The following is a 16757-nucleotide window of genomic DNA, read 5'->3' on the forward strand; positions in this document are numbered from 1 at the left end:
ATTATTTAGCATTAATTTGTCAATTTTACGAATCACGCGTTTGACTTTTTAGTTTGTTCTAGTGTTTGTGGAATATTATTAGTTTATATTTTTTAACAATTTTTATTACAAAAACATTATTAAGATTTATTACCAAAACATTTAAATTAAAATAAATAATGCATATGTAGGCAAAATTTATATTAATATTTATTAATTAGTATTAGGGACTGTTATTATCTTGTTAATTGAAAAGTAATTACGTTTGCTATTACATATAAATAATATATTAAAAAAGCTGGACGTCTCATCATCCGCCAGTTAGTTGCGAAGAGCTTGGATAATGCTGCAACTTCTCGGTTCTGGGACAAATCCTCCGTGATATGGCTGCTGATCGTTCGCAGTGTGGGGAGCGTTCGGGCGCTCTGCCGTCGGCTTGGGAGTGATGTTGTGACAGTGTCACTAGCTGGGTTGGACCAGCCAGCTGAAAAAGATCTTTGGCCGTCCACAAATGAATACTTCAACTTCGTTGCCTGCAATTATCTGCTGTTGGGGCAATCATTATAGAAGCTGCTGTTTGGTTCTGATTAGATCTGTCCTGTCTAGAGTTTATAGTTTAGTCTTGGCCTTGGTGGCACTGGCGCTTCGCTCTGGTACTCTCTGGTGTGTGGCCAATTGTCGTCCTCGACGACTTTTAGTCTCGAATCTCGGTGGCGATAAAGGAAGATGCTGACTTTCTGAAAAACAAAATTCGGAACTTTTAACTCTTATTTTCTCGAATAAAAATTTTTCAGCTTGGCCGCATTAAATTTTGTGACTCACTGGAGGAAATAACCCCCCACATAATTAACCATGGCACAAATTAGCATTTTAATTACAATATTATAATAACAAGTACGGCTAGATTAAATTCTGGAAAATGTTTATTAATAATAGTATTTCATTATATTTTATTAATTAATATGCAAATTTAATAACGAAATATTTAAACATTTTTTTTTGTTTACACTTCTCAAAATTACGTGATTACATAAATCCCAGAGTATTATATGAAAATTGAAAATCTGTTTAATCTCGGAGCTTTACATATTTTTACGATAAAGGTACGAACCTAACGAGGACGAAAACTCTGTTAAATTGTATTTATAGGCTAAAGAAACCACTTTACAAAATTGTATAGAGTGAAACTGTGTATTCGGTACAAAACAACTGTTGGATTTTATTGAATATCCCCGAAGGCTTGAAACATAAAATAATATTTATGTTATAATATGAAACTTTATTAGCAAAGCAATTTTATATATTTATAGAGTAAATATATTTTAATGATTTATTGTGCAATCTGCTTATTATTTGTTTTCAAATATGTTATCTTATTATTAATAAGTAGCATACAGACAAATTATTTTATAATTACCTTGTCTAAACATTTATAAAATACATTGTATCAATGAATATTGTATTAATCGTTTCTAATACATGATTGAATTAATATTCATCAATTAGTAAATTTCATAATATATTAAAATGCGTAATGTGTATATATTGTATTCAAGATAATATTTACGTTATTTTAGAAAATATTCCAAACATATTATGTGGATACACGTATTTCATGTTAATTTACGTAATCCTATTTTATTAAATTAATACATACATTTAAGAGTTATCTAGTTTGGATTAAAAAACATTATATTTGATTAGTACCATTTTCTAATTATCACTAAAAGAAATTAATTTATTATTTTGTGATATTCTGAAAAATAAATTCGCAATTCAAAAAAGTTGGTAATAAATTAACTAAACACGTTTAATGGTAATAATTTATCGGATAATTGCTATTGTGTTATTAGTATTAAGTTTGAAGTGTCTTTATGGGTAATTTTGAACTCAAATGGATAAACGAAGTTGAATTGCGAAGAGGAATAGGAATTAAAGGATAATCCGATGTGACGCGCCACAATTATTCAATGCTTATGGTCCAATTAATTAATAGTTATGTCGTGTAAATTACTAGTAATGATATTAAGAGATAAATTTCAAATTAGTTGTGTGAATATGAAAACTGTTTATTTATTATACTGTCTTTTAGGGACTCAATCTAAACTCATTGCCCTTTTTTTCCCGCAAAAATAAATAAAACTAGTTAGAACGGAAGATGGCTTACGTAGATTACTCTTAATGCGTTGTAATAGTAGACAATAAAAGAATGCTGATCCTAGCCTAAGAATATAGAATACTACATAGCATGTAACATATCCCTTAATTTACACGGTTAAATAATATGCTTATATATTTTTTATGTACAACGTATAGTTTCAGTTTAAATGTTTTAAATATACAGTAAGTTCTCGCCTCAAAGTTTTTGTACAAGTCGAATTAACAAGTAAATCGAATTAAACTAAAATTGATTAAAGTAAATGTAAAAATTTGTAATATAGCTACTTTTAAAAAATATATGATCCTACATAAATACACTTTAGAAAAATACGTAAAATAAAATATAATTGATTCATATAGGTACACAATACTTATTAAAAACACGTAGTACAAAATTAAAACCGCTGATCGTTCTTGATCATATTTGAATATTCAGAAAATTGAAAAAAAAATTCTAGTCCCCAATTTTAACAAAAATTTTGTTCCTCGTTTTCGTTAAAAAATATCTTTTTCCAGAACCAGTTTTTTTGGTCATTATAGCTAGTTCGTTAAAAACATACAAGTTATATTTTAGTTTGCATACTATCCTCGACCAACTGATGATTAAGTTTATTTCATGCGTTACTCATGTTAGACAAAATAATTTACTCTAGTCTTTACTAAGTTTTTAAACAGCTTTATAAATGTCACACTCTCTCTAGAATTGCGATCAAGATCTGTCTATCAATAATAGGTAATAATTTTTAAATGTATGTATAACACATTGATCCATTGGTCGAATAATGATGGTTATATTCTCAGGGATAAACATTATATTTATGTTTTAATTATAGTCACGTGAAAAATGACTTCAAAAAATTATAAGTGATTGGTTATTATATTTACAATGTTTTTTATAACTTGCGCAAAATGGTGACGAATCAAGTCTTCTAAAATGTATTTAGTTATCTAAAGGTAATATTAACAGTCCTATTATTAATACGCTTAAAAATTAACATATGTATAAATAATTACACATTTTGAAAAGCAATTTGAAATTAATTTTTTTTTCTTCTAAGGAATTATCATAAATTTGCAAAGAATAAGAGAAAGAATATTATATAAAGTGCATTTTTTGCTTCTAAAATATATTCATAAGTTAAAATATGTTATTTTACTGTAAATTCTGTTTCGGGTATAAATGCTAGAGCTTCTTCTAATGAATATACTTTTTTACATTAGGATTTTGATAAGTTTTTAATTTAATTTCGTGTTCTTGTTAAAAAAATACTTAATTAAATGGATTGCTCTTGATGTCAAGTTAGTTTGTGCAATGTCTGAAAATTATTCAATAAGTCTTACAATTAATTAATCTCTCTTAATTAATTCGTACATAAAATAAATCAAATATAACTACTCTATTTTTTTATATACTCTTTTAACATTCAGCATTTTCAATCTGTTTTTTATTTATTTAACAACATGTCATTACTTTATACCTTGCGGATTTAACTATATTCTCACAAAAAAACATTAAAGCTATTTCAATTTGATTTTTACGCTGAATGTAGAATTGCTCGTGAGATTTAGTACAAGCACTGAAAGGATATGTATTATATATCAATTTAATCAAATATTTTTTTTAACATATAATTTAAGATAAATCAACAAAAATATGTTAGAAAGAAATAAAATTTTGCAACATTTTAAAATATGATTAGCAAACTTTCAATCAAAACATCCATTGTGCACTTTAAAACCAAAGTGCGTAAGTATAAATCTAAATATAAACTTAATTTAATTGATTTTATTATAACGCGTAGTTAAACTTGGTGATATAATACATTTGATTTCTTATTGACAAACCGTTTTATTTAATTTTATTTTTTATAACAAATCTGACCATCATGACACAACAGAATTACCCAATGCTTCATAAAAATATTTAACATTCCACATAAATACATTACACATCAATTTGAACACTCATATATTCATACACACCCTCTTTAGTAGACATTGACATAAAATCAATTATGATACTTACCGAAACATAGATAATAACATCATACATTTTCCGTTAAAAAATTGGATAGCTTGTGCAAGAGGAGCGTTCTCAAGCGCTTACGTATTGGGCACGACACGCATGAATAAGGGACGCGATTGCGACTCCTTACGGCATTCTAACGCTCGCAGCTGAACGTCAACGAGCACCGAAATCGTTCTTGGGTTTTTAAGCTCGTTGCGAAGCTGGATGGCTCATGCAAAATAAGCGTTCTTAAGCACTGATGTCTTGCCGCGACGGACAAGAACAAGGGACGCAATTGCGACTCTCTAAAACACTCTAGATCTAGCAGCTAAAAATTGCCAAGCATAACCAGATTGTCAACACCGCCCCTTAACAACAAAAATGCTTCATTGAGTAGACGCTCCGCCGAGATATTGCAATGAATTATATTCCAACAAAAGGATACAAAATTCTTTGCAATAAGAAGAAATACTTGGGTAACACTGGCGTGACGGATACTAAATAATGGCTTTATTTAGTATCTGTCACGCCAGTGTTACCCAAGTGTCGCCAAGTTTGGGCCATGAACTAGCATATCGTACATAACGTAAAATGTTACAAACTGTTAAAGAGATACGCGCTCTGCATAATTAAGCCGAGCATCCTCTAAGAAACATTAATTTTCAGTTAATGAAGAATGGTTATATCATTGAATTCAAGCGCATTAAAAACTAAAGATATAATTGCATCTACTTATATGAGAGCTGTTCAAAAATATTCCTTATAGTGAAATTAGTTGAAATGATTACACTATTCAAGAGGTTTTGAATACTCCAATCAGGTTTTAGCACTTACGAAACGGTAGGTGGCTTTAAAGTTTCTAAGGACCTTGTGAGATTATTGTAATGCTTGAGATGTACTGATTAAATTGTTACTCATAAACAAACGTCACATGTTACATACAATTAAAGTAATCGGTTTAAATAACTAATAAAAAAGCCAATATAAAAGTTTGAGGGAATCTGTTTATATTTTAATTATTATTACACACTGGTTTAATAAATGTTTTGTGCTAGATAAAGAAAGCTATTCATTTTTATAATCACTGATAACGAACCAAATCATTCATTGATAGTATGTATATCCAAACATGAAGATATTTTCTCACCAACCAGCACGATAGACCAGTGGAATAGTCAGTGCTATTTTTAGAAATTTTATCAATACACATTTTTCTTTGTACGTAACATATTTTTTCGAAATATTAATTGATATGAAATTCTTGTTTGTAAAGAAAAAATGTGTTTGATAAAAATAAATGTACGCGTTTTGTATGCTTATATGCCATTTCAATAAATAATGTTCGTACTTAATAAATATTACACAAAGTCTAATTAGTTTTGTAGTTGTTATGAACTAAGTTTTCCAAATATTAATACATATTTATTTAATGATTTTCTAAATAATATGCAAATCAAAAACATTCTTATCTTACTGATGTTGAAATGATTTAAGTTTGATGGAATTATAATCGAATAACGATACATAAAATGCGAGAGTAACTTTTAGACGCATTGAAAGTTAAACACCCAAACACAATTTGATATTTAAAACATGAAATATTCAATGGAATGATTTACAATAAATTACATTGAATTTTCATGCATTTATTTAATTTTAGTCGATCAAATATTTTAATTAAAATAAAATATTTCCACCGAATATTTTATTTTAATTAAGCAAAACGCTGTTTATTATATTTCAGGTATAGATGTTCATTAACAATTATGTTTTGTTCAGTGGGCATGTCAACGTTGTTGATGTTATTTTCTTTCTTCTTTGAAATCTCGTTTTAATTTATTATGTTGCCGTTAATTACAACTCAAGTTTCGATCGACTGAAAATAATATGATTATTTATTTTTATAATAATTTATAATATATATGAATTAATGTTTATCACAAATAATGTAACTAGTTTGAAATCCACATGAAAATTAACAATTTGTAAAGGCAAATTTTTTAATGTGTAAGATTATTTAAACTAATTTAAAGTTTAATTGGAAAATAAAAGGGTATTTATATATTTTATTTAATATTATATTATTTATTAATTTTATTAATTAAATAATTTTACTTGGATTTGATCTGACTTGGGTATTATTATTTACTATAAATTATTATTTTTAATATCGTGCGATTTGTAATATTATTGTTATAAATACGTTAAGTACTTAAATAATATCTTTATCGTAGCTAAGCTAGGGTTGACGTGAAGAGAGAACCAGCCGCTCTGTCGATTGTGGGCGTAGCTCTACTTGATAGAGAGGAACTTTTTATCTTACAACAGGAATTTGAGCTTGTATTCGTCTCTTGTTCGCCCACTTTCACCGTAACGGCAAGATACAAAGTCTTAGGGGGTGTAACTAGATTCGTTCATTTGAATCAAAACCGTTGGAGATTTGGATAATTGTAGTTTCGCAATCACTTTTTGTCAATGTTTCACAGTTTCGTGTGTTTTTACTGCCACCAAACGATCGTTGAAGCGGAGCTTTTAGATAATCCCTTTATTGTTACGTACGGTAAAGACATAGGTATAAGTTCTGCCGTGTCGTAAACACTAATGACATTTGGCTAATGGCACTTTTAATGCATAAGTTGTATGATCAATGGACCCCACAGAATAAAACATATTCTAAAGTCAATCAAAAGGTTTTTATTATTCATGCAATATTTTTCATAAAGAAATACACATAGATTGTAATACATAAAATTTAATTTCACATATAACACATATAAACACAGAAACATTTATAAATCATGATTACAATTAATTAGATTTTTTAAATACACATTTATTCATATTTAGATCCTAGACGGATTATTTATGAGATCTTTTTTATATCACACCGTTTTAATGCCTTAATATCACATTGATTAACATACGAAAAGGTCAAATATCACCTTCAAGGTGCTAATTATTATTCACAATAAAATTGGACAACAATAACCATGCTTTATGTGTATACATAAAACATACATATGTATAGTAAAATATATCATAATATTAATTATTTTGCTATACAATGAACGACACTAATACTTCGATTATGTACTAAGATAAATTTCCATTATAGTTAATAGATATGAATTGCCAGCAATTATATACAATATATATTGAGAATTTGTTTTTGTTCATAACCGTGACCCTGCTATATTTTCGTTATTAGCATTACCCTGTTCAGTGAACACAAATTTGATATTAAAATATAATAGTATGCATATACTATTATGTTAATAATAAATAGTCAAATATAGAGAATGTATTAAATAAAAAAATTAGATTTTCTTGATTTTTAGCTTCATATCAATTTGAGCCATGCTGTATACTTATATTTTTAAAGATCGCTAGTTTTAAATAGTAATAATGAAAAACTACTCTTTCTAAATAAAATTTTATTAAAAGGTATAAAATGTCAAAACATAATAGTTTTAGTCAAACAATAATTAAAAAATCTAAAACCAGTATGTAAATTTTTTAAAGCATACTTATTTAATTTTTTAATTCTTTATTCGTTAAATTATATTTATATAAATCAAAAAATAATATAATTATATTGTAAAATATAATAATTTCATTGTCAATTTCTCCATATTGTTTATATACAATTGCCTTCATAATAGATTTTGTTTTGCAACAAGGGGAACTATATGAGATTTCTCGCTTAGTAGTGAAATTAAATTCTAAAATAAGTGGAATTTCTTAAGTTACAGCAATTATTGTTTGATATAACATAAAAAGTAATTATTTTTATTATATTAGTAGCAATAAAACGATATTTTAAATGGTGATATCTTAAGAACCTTTATTATAATACATCGATACAAAATTGACTATTTTATATTGTTGTATAAGATATGTCTCTACATATATCTTAGTGTCTTTTAAATTATATTTCTATACATATATTCTACAAAATCGATGTACCTCTAAGTTAATGCTTCACAAAAGTCATGTATCTATGTATATATTCAAGAAATCACATTTAGGTTAAATGTTGACCAATAGAATTTTTATCTTCCCGTTACATAAACAAAACTATCCTACCTAATAAATTAGAATAAAATAACCCGTGAAATATTTTATATGAATATATTGTATTGCTCTAAATTACTGAACCTTGTTCCGATTAAATAGGTTAAGTAAATGTATATGTAGTTGTAATTAAACCTTAGGGTATTCAAATTGTCCTGATCATACAGTGTATGAAAATATATCATAATAATATATAATACAATATATAAGAAATATCGTTTTGTGTTTGTATCACCCTGTATGTACGCCAGTACAGTACTCAATTATAACATGTAAATACTACAATACATGTGTAAATACAAATTATTCCTATACTCAAATGTATTTTCAATCATATTCATATAATGCATATGATACATGTGAACGTTCTGATTATTAATATTCTGATGCGAAACATTTTGGCAATTAATGTCATTTTAAGCACGTAAAACTTTCATAATACACTAATTAAGTCTAGAAAGTCGAGTCTAGACATAAATAATTCAACGTTTCACGTTTAATGAATCTCACAAACTTGGGTAATTTTTTACATGACGCAATTAAGTCATCTTGCAGCGTTTTTGTCTGCGATACAACTCTTCCATGTAAGAAGTAAGCTCGTCTTCAATGTTTCCCCTATCGGTTTCTGCAAAACTATCGCAAATGTTGTAAGGAACCAAATCAGTTTGCGTTTCATTCTCAACAGTGAGCCTAGTTTTCGCGGGCGATATGGGACAGTGTTTCTCGTTTCTTTTGGGACATCTGAATATGTACCAAGCTCCGGTCTTTTTGCTGGTAGCTATGGCTGTATCGTCTGAGAAGCTTTTAAGGCTGTAAACGTTGGTTTTTACGACCGGGTTGCATAATCGAGTATTAGTGTCGGTCGAACGGTTGAAAGTTTCATCCCTGCAAGGAGAATTTGCTAAAAGAACCTTTCCGCAGGGGATCGTGTGTATTAAAGGATCAAAGGTCTTGGTCAGGTGAGGCGGCGTAATATTGTCCGAGGCCAATGGGACATTTCGGCTCAACGACGTGGTATGCTGCAGACAAATGTCTATAGTGGCATCTGCGGAAGTCGCGGAGCTCCCCGAGATTGTCCTTCGCCCCCTGGCCACCTTCATTGTGTCAAAACGCTGCAGGCCCCCACTGGTGAAACTTTCTTCGCGCACTGAATTACCTGAAAGCAAATGTAATGTTACTATTTCGATTTTATATATAGCACGTAAATAATATATGAACAACCAGATGCGTGTAAAACTTTCATGAACTGAGTGAGTCGCAAGTGAAATAATACATATTTTATTATTGGTTTCAAAGTCAGATAATGTATTATTTAAGGATAAAACTTTCCAACCCGACTTATTTTATTATTAAAAATATGACTATCATGACTTGACATGTTTCAATATATTATATAAACGTACATAAAACATGTATTTATAATTAATTACATCAATTTTTATTCGCTCAAAATTTTTGTAACGTTCTCTAGTTAATTACTACATTAAATAAAATAACGTTTGTTCAACAAAAATATATATTATGTATCTATATAAAATATAATTAAAATACTTAATGGTTATGCATGGTGTTTCTTGTTGAGAATTATTTCTCCAAAAAAATGACAAATCGAGAATTTAATAAGGTTTATAACAATAATCTATAAGCTTCCAAAGCCAACACCAAAGCCGCTCTTGCTAAACTAATGTTGCATCTTTGCGAAAAAATTATCAAAGTCTTCAAGACAAGAGTGTAAAATAATATGAAAATAATCCTATAAAAATTTAAATCTATACTATCTGTATTAATATGTATATTACTTAAAATATGTACCTAAAATACACTGTCGTCGATTTCTATACTTTACTGTCAGCCTGAAGTATTATATTTAGAGTTTCTTCTCGAGAATTATTAATCAAGAATTTCTCGAGAAAAATATCAAATTAAGAAATACTGATTCGTATTTTTTTGGTAAAAGTCAAATTTGTATGAGCATTCTTAAACAATTTATGAACGCTGCATTTTTTTACCGCTGCATATGAAAGGGTGGTTCCGTGACTGATGCTTGATAAAATGCATGCAAGTCGGAAGTATTCAAATTGCAAAAAAAAGTATTTATGATTTTTCTAAACCACTCCAACCGGCCTAGCCTTTACTTTAATAATCTAAAAACTACATTATTGCGAATTGACAGATTCCAAAAATGTGTGGAGGCTTTCCACAGAGTAACGATATAAAATTTAAATCTCGTTTTTTCAATAATCCAAAGGGGTTTTTTACTTCTATATTGTTCGATATATAAAATTTAAAAAGTAGTAACAGTTGTTAATAACAATTTTCTCTACGACTCGAGTATAAATATATGAGCCCGAAATTACTTTATCCCATGACCGATTCATTCTGTTCCTTCGATTATTTGCGTCTTTGATAACAAATCATCTCCATATTGAAGTGTGTTGTAAATGAATGCCATTATTTGAAATAAAGTTTTTTCATGTATTGAAAAATCTATTTTTAAGAGATCGCACTCAAAAACCCAACTTTGTACATGTATTTTTTAAGATCTTGCACATTTTAATATTATTTTGTATTTTTTCAATTAACCATAAATAACAGTATATTTTTAGTATAAATACAATATTTATCGATAATAAATAATCGCCTTAAATAATTGAAATATTTTTGATTCAATGCAGATTACACAAAAACATTTTAAAGCGATATATTTTGTATTTATACACCTAATAAAGAGTATATATCGGCCAATTAAAATATAAGCTTCTTAAAATTTTTTTCAAATAAATTATAATTGTATATACGTATATAGTATTTTAAATACAATTTTTTTAGAATCGCACTTTCACTAATTATTTAGTTTCTATATCAGAAACATTTTAGTTAAGATTGTTGTTTAGTCCCCTACTTGACCCGCTGATAGGAGGATACTGAAAAAATATTATATACAATAAAAAATCAGTGACGAATATACGAAATTAACTATTTTCTGGTTTTTAGAATATTACTTATTATTATAATTTGTATACACCAGTATACTTAGAAAAATATGTTTGTATAAAATATATTAAATATTATTGTATATAAAACCTAATTTAATTTTAATAAAAAATAAAAGTATTCTTAAGAATAAATTTATACATGTGATTTAAAAATAACAAAGGGATAGACTGAAATATTATAAAGTAAATATATCTTCACGTCAGAAAAATTATATCATTATTACATATTTTAATATACATATTTTTGTATATACATACATATATTTGAAGATGTAATAAGAAAGACGTTCATTTAAATGTTTATTTCATGTTCAGATCGTCAAAAGCTCTAGACATATTTAATATAATAAGTATAGGCTGAGCCTTAAATTATTTATATAAGTATTACATGTAAAATAAAATTATAAAATATTTTTTTATTGTATTGTAAATTTATTAAATTTATTTACAATGAACTTAGAAAGGCTAAATTAAATTAAATTAAATTCGTGTATTAATTAGCTGTCATTATTTTTTTTCTATAATACTATGACTTATAATAAAATCACTCTGATACATCAATTTAAGTTTTAAAACAAATTTAACATAAATAAAGCTTTTTAAAAATAATATAATAATATCGTGCTAACGGTTACTCGGTTATTTTTTTAAGGCAATGTTTTTGGTAATATAAATTATTATTAAATTCCCAACAATTTTAGAATAACCATATGATACGCCTCGTGAAATACAGTCATCTGGTTAATTAGGTTTAAGTTGTAGGTTTTGCAGCTGAAGAAGATTGAAGTACACTAAAAATTTGCTGCTTCCTTGGTCTTCAAAGTCTCGTTCAATGCTCGGCGTAGCTCCTCCTTGTGCTTGTTCAGATGAACTCTATTGTGTCCTGGAAGTGTCTGATATACGCTATGTACGCGCTTATAAATATATACCGGTCGATAAAGGGGAGGTACGTTTGATCTGCTTACTCTTGATGTTTCTACTAGTGCGACGATTTGAGAGTGAAAATAGATTTGTTGTTGTCTGTTATTTTTCTTGTAAGAACTTTTTTCTTTGAGCTTGCCAAACACTGGCCGTTCTTTTGTTGAGGTAATCCGTCAGAATCTTCGATCGTCACGTTTTTCCCGTTTTAATTAATAAGTATATTTATTAAATTTTTAGGGCCATCTTGATAAAACTAAATATATATTTTTAGAGTTTATTGTATGCTTTCAATATGCAAAATACACTTTTCTTGAGTTAATGTTCAAATTTAATAAATGAGACGTACAAGTTATGTGAAATATTTTGTATATATGTGACTTATTTTAGTGTAACTGGATCCTTTGTGCCTGAGAGTAGCCGGGTCGCCTCAAATCTTGAATTGACTATTGGCTGCTCTTATGCGTCTGCTGGGCTCTCGACTAATTCTGAAAAAACTAAATATATATTTCTGGTTGTACTCCACTGGAAGTAGTGCTCGATATTTGGTGAGGCTTAGATCACGCATTGTGGTTTAATGTGGTTTAAAAATGGTTTATCTTTTTCTGGACGAGTGAACCTCAAACATAGGAAGAACCGAGGCAAGCGGAGCGCAACCAACCAATGCCTCCCATATCCTCTTTATCTGTGATTTTTCTGTGTGCATTTGCATTTCGAAATCTGTTATTTAAATTGCGGCAAATCAGTGTAAAATTTACTTTTTTAGAGCTTTGCAGTTTTTTGTAGCTTTTCCGTAAATTAATGTTTATTAAATATTATTTTCTTTCGTCAATAATTTGTATGCAATTGCTATTCGAAAATCTGTTATTGGTAATGTATTGTGTGGCACAATTATTAATATTGCTATTTTGTAATTGCTGATTTAATAGTTCACTGTGTTATTATTATAATGAGAGACTTTATGTATATGATACTATTTATGAATATGTATGTCAAAAATTGAAACTTAACCAGGCTAAGGAATTAAAATATTAAATTATGTGCACAATTAATGTATACAGCTTACAAGCGTAATTAGAGAAATATTACAAAGTTTTATATGGTAAATATGTATGTACCTACATTCAATAATAACTTAACTCAACAATTAAAATAAACTCATTGTGTATCAGACTACATAATATATGTATGTGCCAAATTTTAATAAAGTATACAATGCCTAGAAAAAGTATGCACTAACTTTGAGTTTTAGTTAAAGCTTACAATACTACATTTTATGTACACTTTCAGTAGTGAATCTGTGAACTAACTAGTGAATTTGTGAACTCTTCGACGCGAGCCAGTTTAATCGGCAACGAACAACCTAACCGCGAGCGACTAATCGTAGAGCAAATAAAGCCAAAAAAATAACGTTGGTCAGAAAGAAAATTCTCTGCAATCTGATTCTACGAATCTACTTAAAAGAAGGATTTAATAAATTGGAAATAAGATACCTTTTAAATATATCAATTATTTAATTCTGAATATTTTACCAAGCACTAAGCTGTGAGTATACAATTAATAGCTACATTATTCAAAAAATAATTTGTGTGTAACTAAAGTGATTTCACAGAGCATACATTGCCTAGTAAATGTATGCATTTTCGAGAATCACACTTTGTAATATTTATAATATATTATGTAATATAAGTTAAATACTCATTCCTTTAGCTTTAATAGTATTCATAATTAGTATTTTGTATTGGTGTATTGCTTTTTGATTTTGAAAATAAAAATTGTTTGGTTGTTTCATATAGATTGATGAAATGTCAATTCAATAACACTTCTAATTTAACAAAATAATCTGAAATACGCAATATTTTATTAATTATTTTGACAAATCAACTTTACTAGAATATTGTAGTTTGTTAAAATTAACCGTTACGCTGAATTCAGACATGTTTATTTTCAGATCTATTGAAGTCCGTTGCTTGTTTAGCTTGGCTCTACCAAATGGGCTATTAGGAAACTGCTATATGTATCTTATATATAAAATGACGAAAGGAATTAATGTCATCGATAGATATCCAATAAATTTTGAGTAATATTAACAATTTTGTATCGTAATGAAACATTTTAGTCAATGCTATATTGCACGATCTTGAGAGTTCAATTTGTTATAAAAACGATATCTGGGAATCTAACATGCCTTAGCAAGAAGCCTTTAAGACATATGATTTTATCTGTGTGTGCCGTTTCATCGTCAAGGGACCAATATTGTATATATGAGTTGCGAGTCTTATATGTAGAGATTGAAGTAATCTATTGTCTAAAAATACAATTGTTTATGTGAAGCAAATGTTGATACTGTTTTTTATTATAAATATTTATATATTAAAAACAAATTGATTATAATGCATATATTGTATTTAATGATAAAAAACCACTCAATCAACATCGCTTTGAAGTAATTTCTATAGCTATCTCGTAATCTAATAATGAAATTTACAAAGGTTAATTACAGTATTGTGTAATGAAAGTCGACGGTGTAGTGCATATTTGAACTTAAATAATTTATTAGATTAAACGTGCTGAATTCTGAATTCTAAATATATTTGTACGAATATGTCAAATTAATTGAACCTTAAACTTAAATGCTCAGTATTTGATTTAAAGGAAATTTTATTTGCGAAGTGCTCCTTAAATAGGTACTTTAACTTTGAACATTTTCCTTTAAGTCCGAAAATACAATATATAGAAAAAAGTTTCGGCTCACTTAAATACATACAAATTAAAAAAAAATTAAAAAGTTTGAAGCTTAGTTCAATTTATGTATAGAGCATATTTTTATTTTTATTTTGCTTGTTCCTGACTTTTGATTGCAGTATTTTAATAATTGACTATTTTTATTACTTTGTTTTTGAATTAATATTTTAATTAAAAAACTTGAACTTTTAAGACTTACGAGTACAAGTAACATAGCGATTACCTAAAACATAAGTAGTTGCTAAGATTGTAATTAAGTAATAAATGGCAATATACAAATATTGTCACAAAAAGAAACACGAATAAAGCTGTTTTATTTGTATCATCTTGTTGTACTTTTTATTCATGAATTGTATAGTGTTTTAATAATATTCTGTGATCCTTTCCACAATTCATATATGGTCCACCGGTTTTTATATGTATATGTTAATTTGCAGTTCGCATATATTTTAGAGTTTATGCAATTCCTATATAATTGTATCTCAATTGCGTAATTATTTAAATATTTTAGTGTAGGTTTTTTTAGTTGTTGTCTGGATTTCACTCAATTTTTATTTAATATTTCTGTATTTTTTTTATTTATGATCATGATATTTTTCTCTCGCAGTATTGTTGATTTAATTTAGTCACAGTGTAACATCGAGTTGTAAACAAATCAAGTTGCATTTGATAGGATTCCTAATTAAATGTTTTGTGAGTAGAAACGTGAATTTTGTATACCGGGAGCGACCGGGAAAGCATATAAAATTATTTTTAATGAATTAGTAATTTATAATACTTGTATTGCGCAATTCACGAAATTTACGAAAACTTCAAATATTTAGTGTTTCCCGCTGGTTTATTATTATTTTTAATTTAAAGCTTATCTCTTACGAGAAAATATTACTGCTACGTTTTAATGGTCCTTATTTTTATATCAATGTATATTAAATGAACACAGTTTTTCTTTGATCTCTTTTGACAGATATATCACATTCCATTCTGTCCGTGTCAAAATAATCCTCAAAAAACCAAAGCAATTATAAAAATGTGTCTTAAGATTTTAATTAATGTCAAAAGTCTTATTTGAGACCGCGTTAAAAACACTGAATATATGAATAGATATTCTTGCTGTATTTCTCAATGGTTGTTCTTCTGTTTATATGTCTCATTTTCATGTCATGTCATATTTTTTGTAAAATGTATGTCAAATTATGTAGAAAAATATTTAACATAAAGTCGAATATATTCCATACACGCAAAATTATTTTTCTTTGATGGGTTATTTTTTATAACAATCTACTATGAACTATTCTTGAACTGTTTTTTAATATCTGGGATTCGGATGTTAATTTTGTGATAATAAAAAAAATAAGCAAAGGTTATTTACATTTGTGTTATAATTAGTAATAAAAATATTGCGCATTAAATTTTGTTAATATTAACTATTATTCTAGCACACATGAATATAATATAAGAATAAAAAAAGTGTTTTTTTGTCGGTGGATTTCCAAAGCGCGTGCTAAGCATACATTCATTATCAGTTAAAATAAATAATAAAAAGAACATGAACAAATGAGACTGTCGGTACCAAATAAAAAGGGAGCGCCGATAAGTACCAGGTGTCCCTAAGCCCGTATTATATTAAAAACATCAATATTTTTATCAATCATTTTCATTTTTACCCTTACCTTTTTCATCACCATTTTTATTGTCTTCTTCGTTTATGTAATTCACATTTACGAAAATATCAGCTGCTTTATGTTTTTTTGTTTCGTGTGATTCAAACTTAATTAATATTATATATATTGAAATAACTCTTGTTAATACATAATAGATTAAAGAAATTCTAATTGCAGCACTCTCATTATATTTAAATGACAGTATAAGGTACACAG

General features: G+C 27.6%; 1 protein-coding gene across 8 annotated transcripts in view; it reads right to left on the minus strand.

Annotated features, from left to right (window-relative positions):
- Window positions 1–463: 463 nt before the first annotated feature.
- The window catches only part of LOC148236851 (pyrokinin-1 receptor-like), a 75148-nt gene continuing 58854 nt past the window's right edge, over window positions 464–16757 (minus strand). For 2 of the 8 annotated variants that reach the window (XM_088183203.1, XM_088183202.1), the window contains one exon: window positions 464–716. In XM_088183203.1, coding sequence (XP_088039329.1) covers window positions 589–716 — 128 coding nt within the window. In that variant the 3' untranslated portion in view covers window positions 464–588. Of the gene's footprint in view, window positions 717–8615; window positions 9378–12400; window positions 12633–16757 lie in introns of those variants that run through there. The other 6 variants (XM_088183205.1, XM_088183207.1, XM_088183206.1 and 3 more) reach the window with 4 other exon arrangements.

The sequence above is a fragment of the Plectrocnemia conspersa genome, unplaced genomic scaffold, assembly GCF_051122295.1.
Source record: "Plectrocnemia conspersa isolate PC_06_02 unplaced genomic scaffold, ASM5112229v1 ptg000003l, whole genome shotgun sequence".
NCBI classification, from domain to species: Eukaryota; Metazoa; Arthropoda; class Insecta; order Trichoptera; family Polycentropodidae; genus Plectrocnemia; species Plectrocnemia conspersa.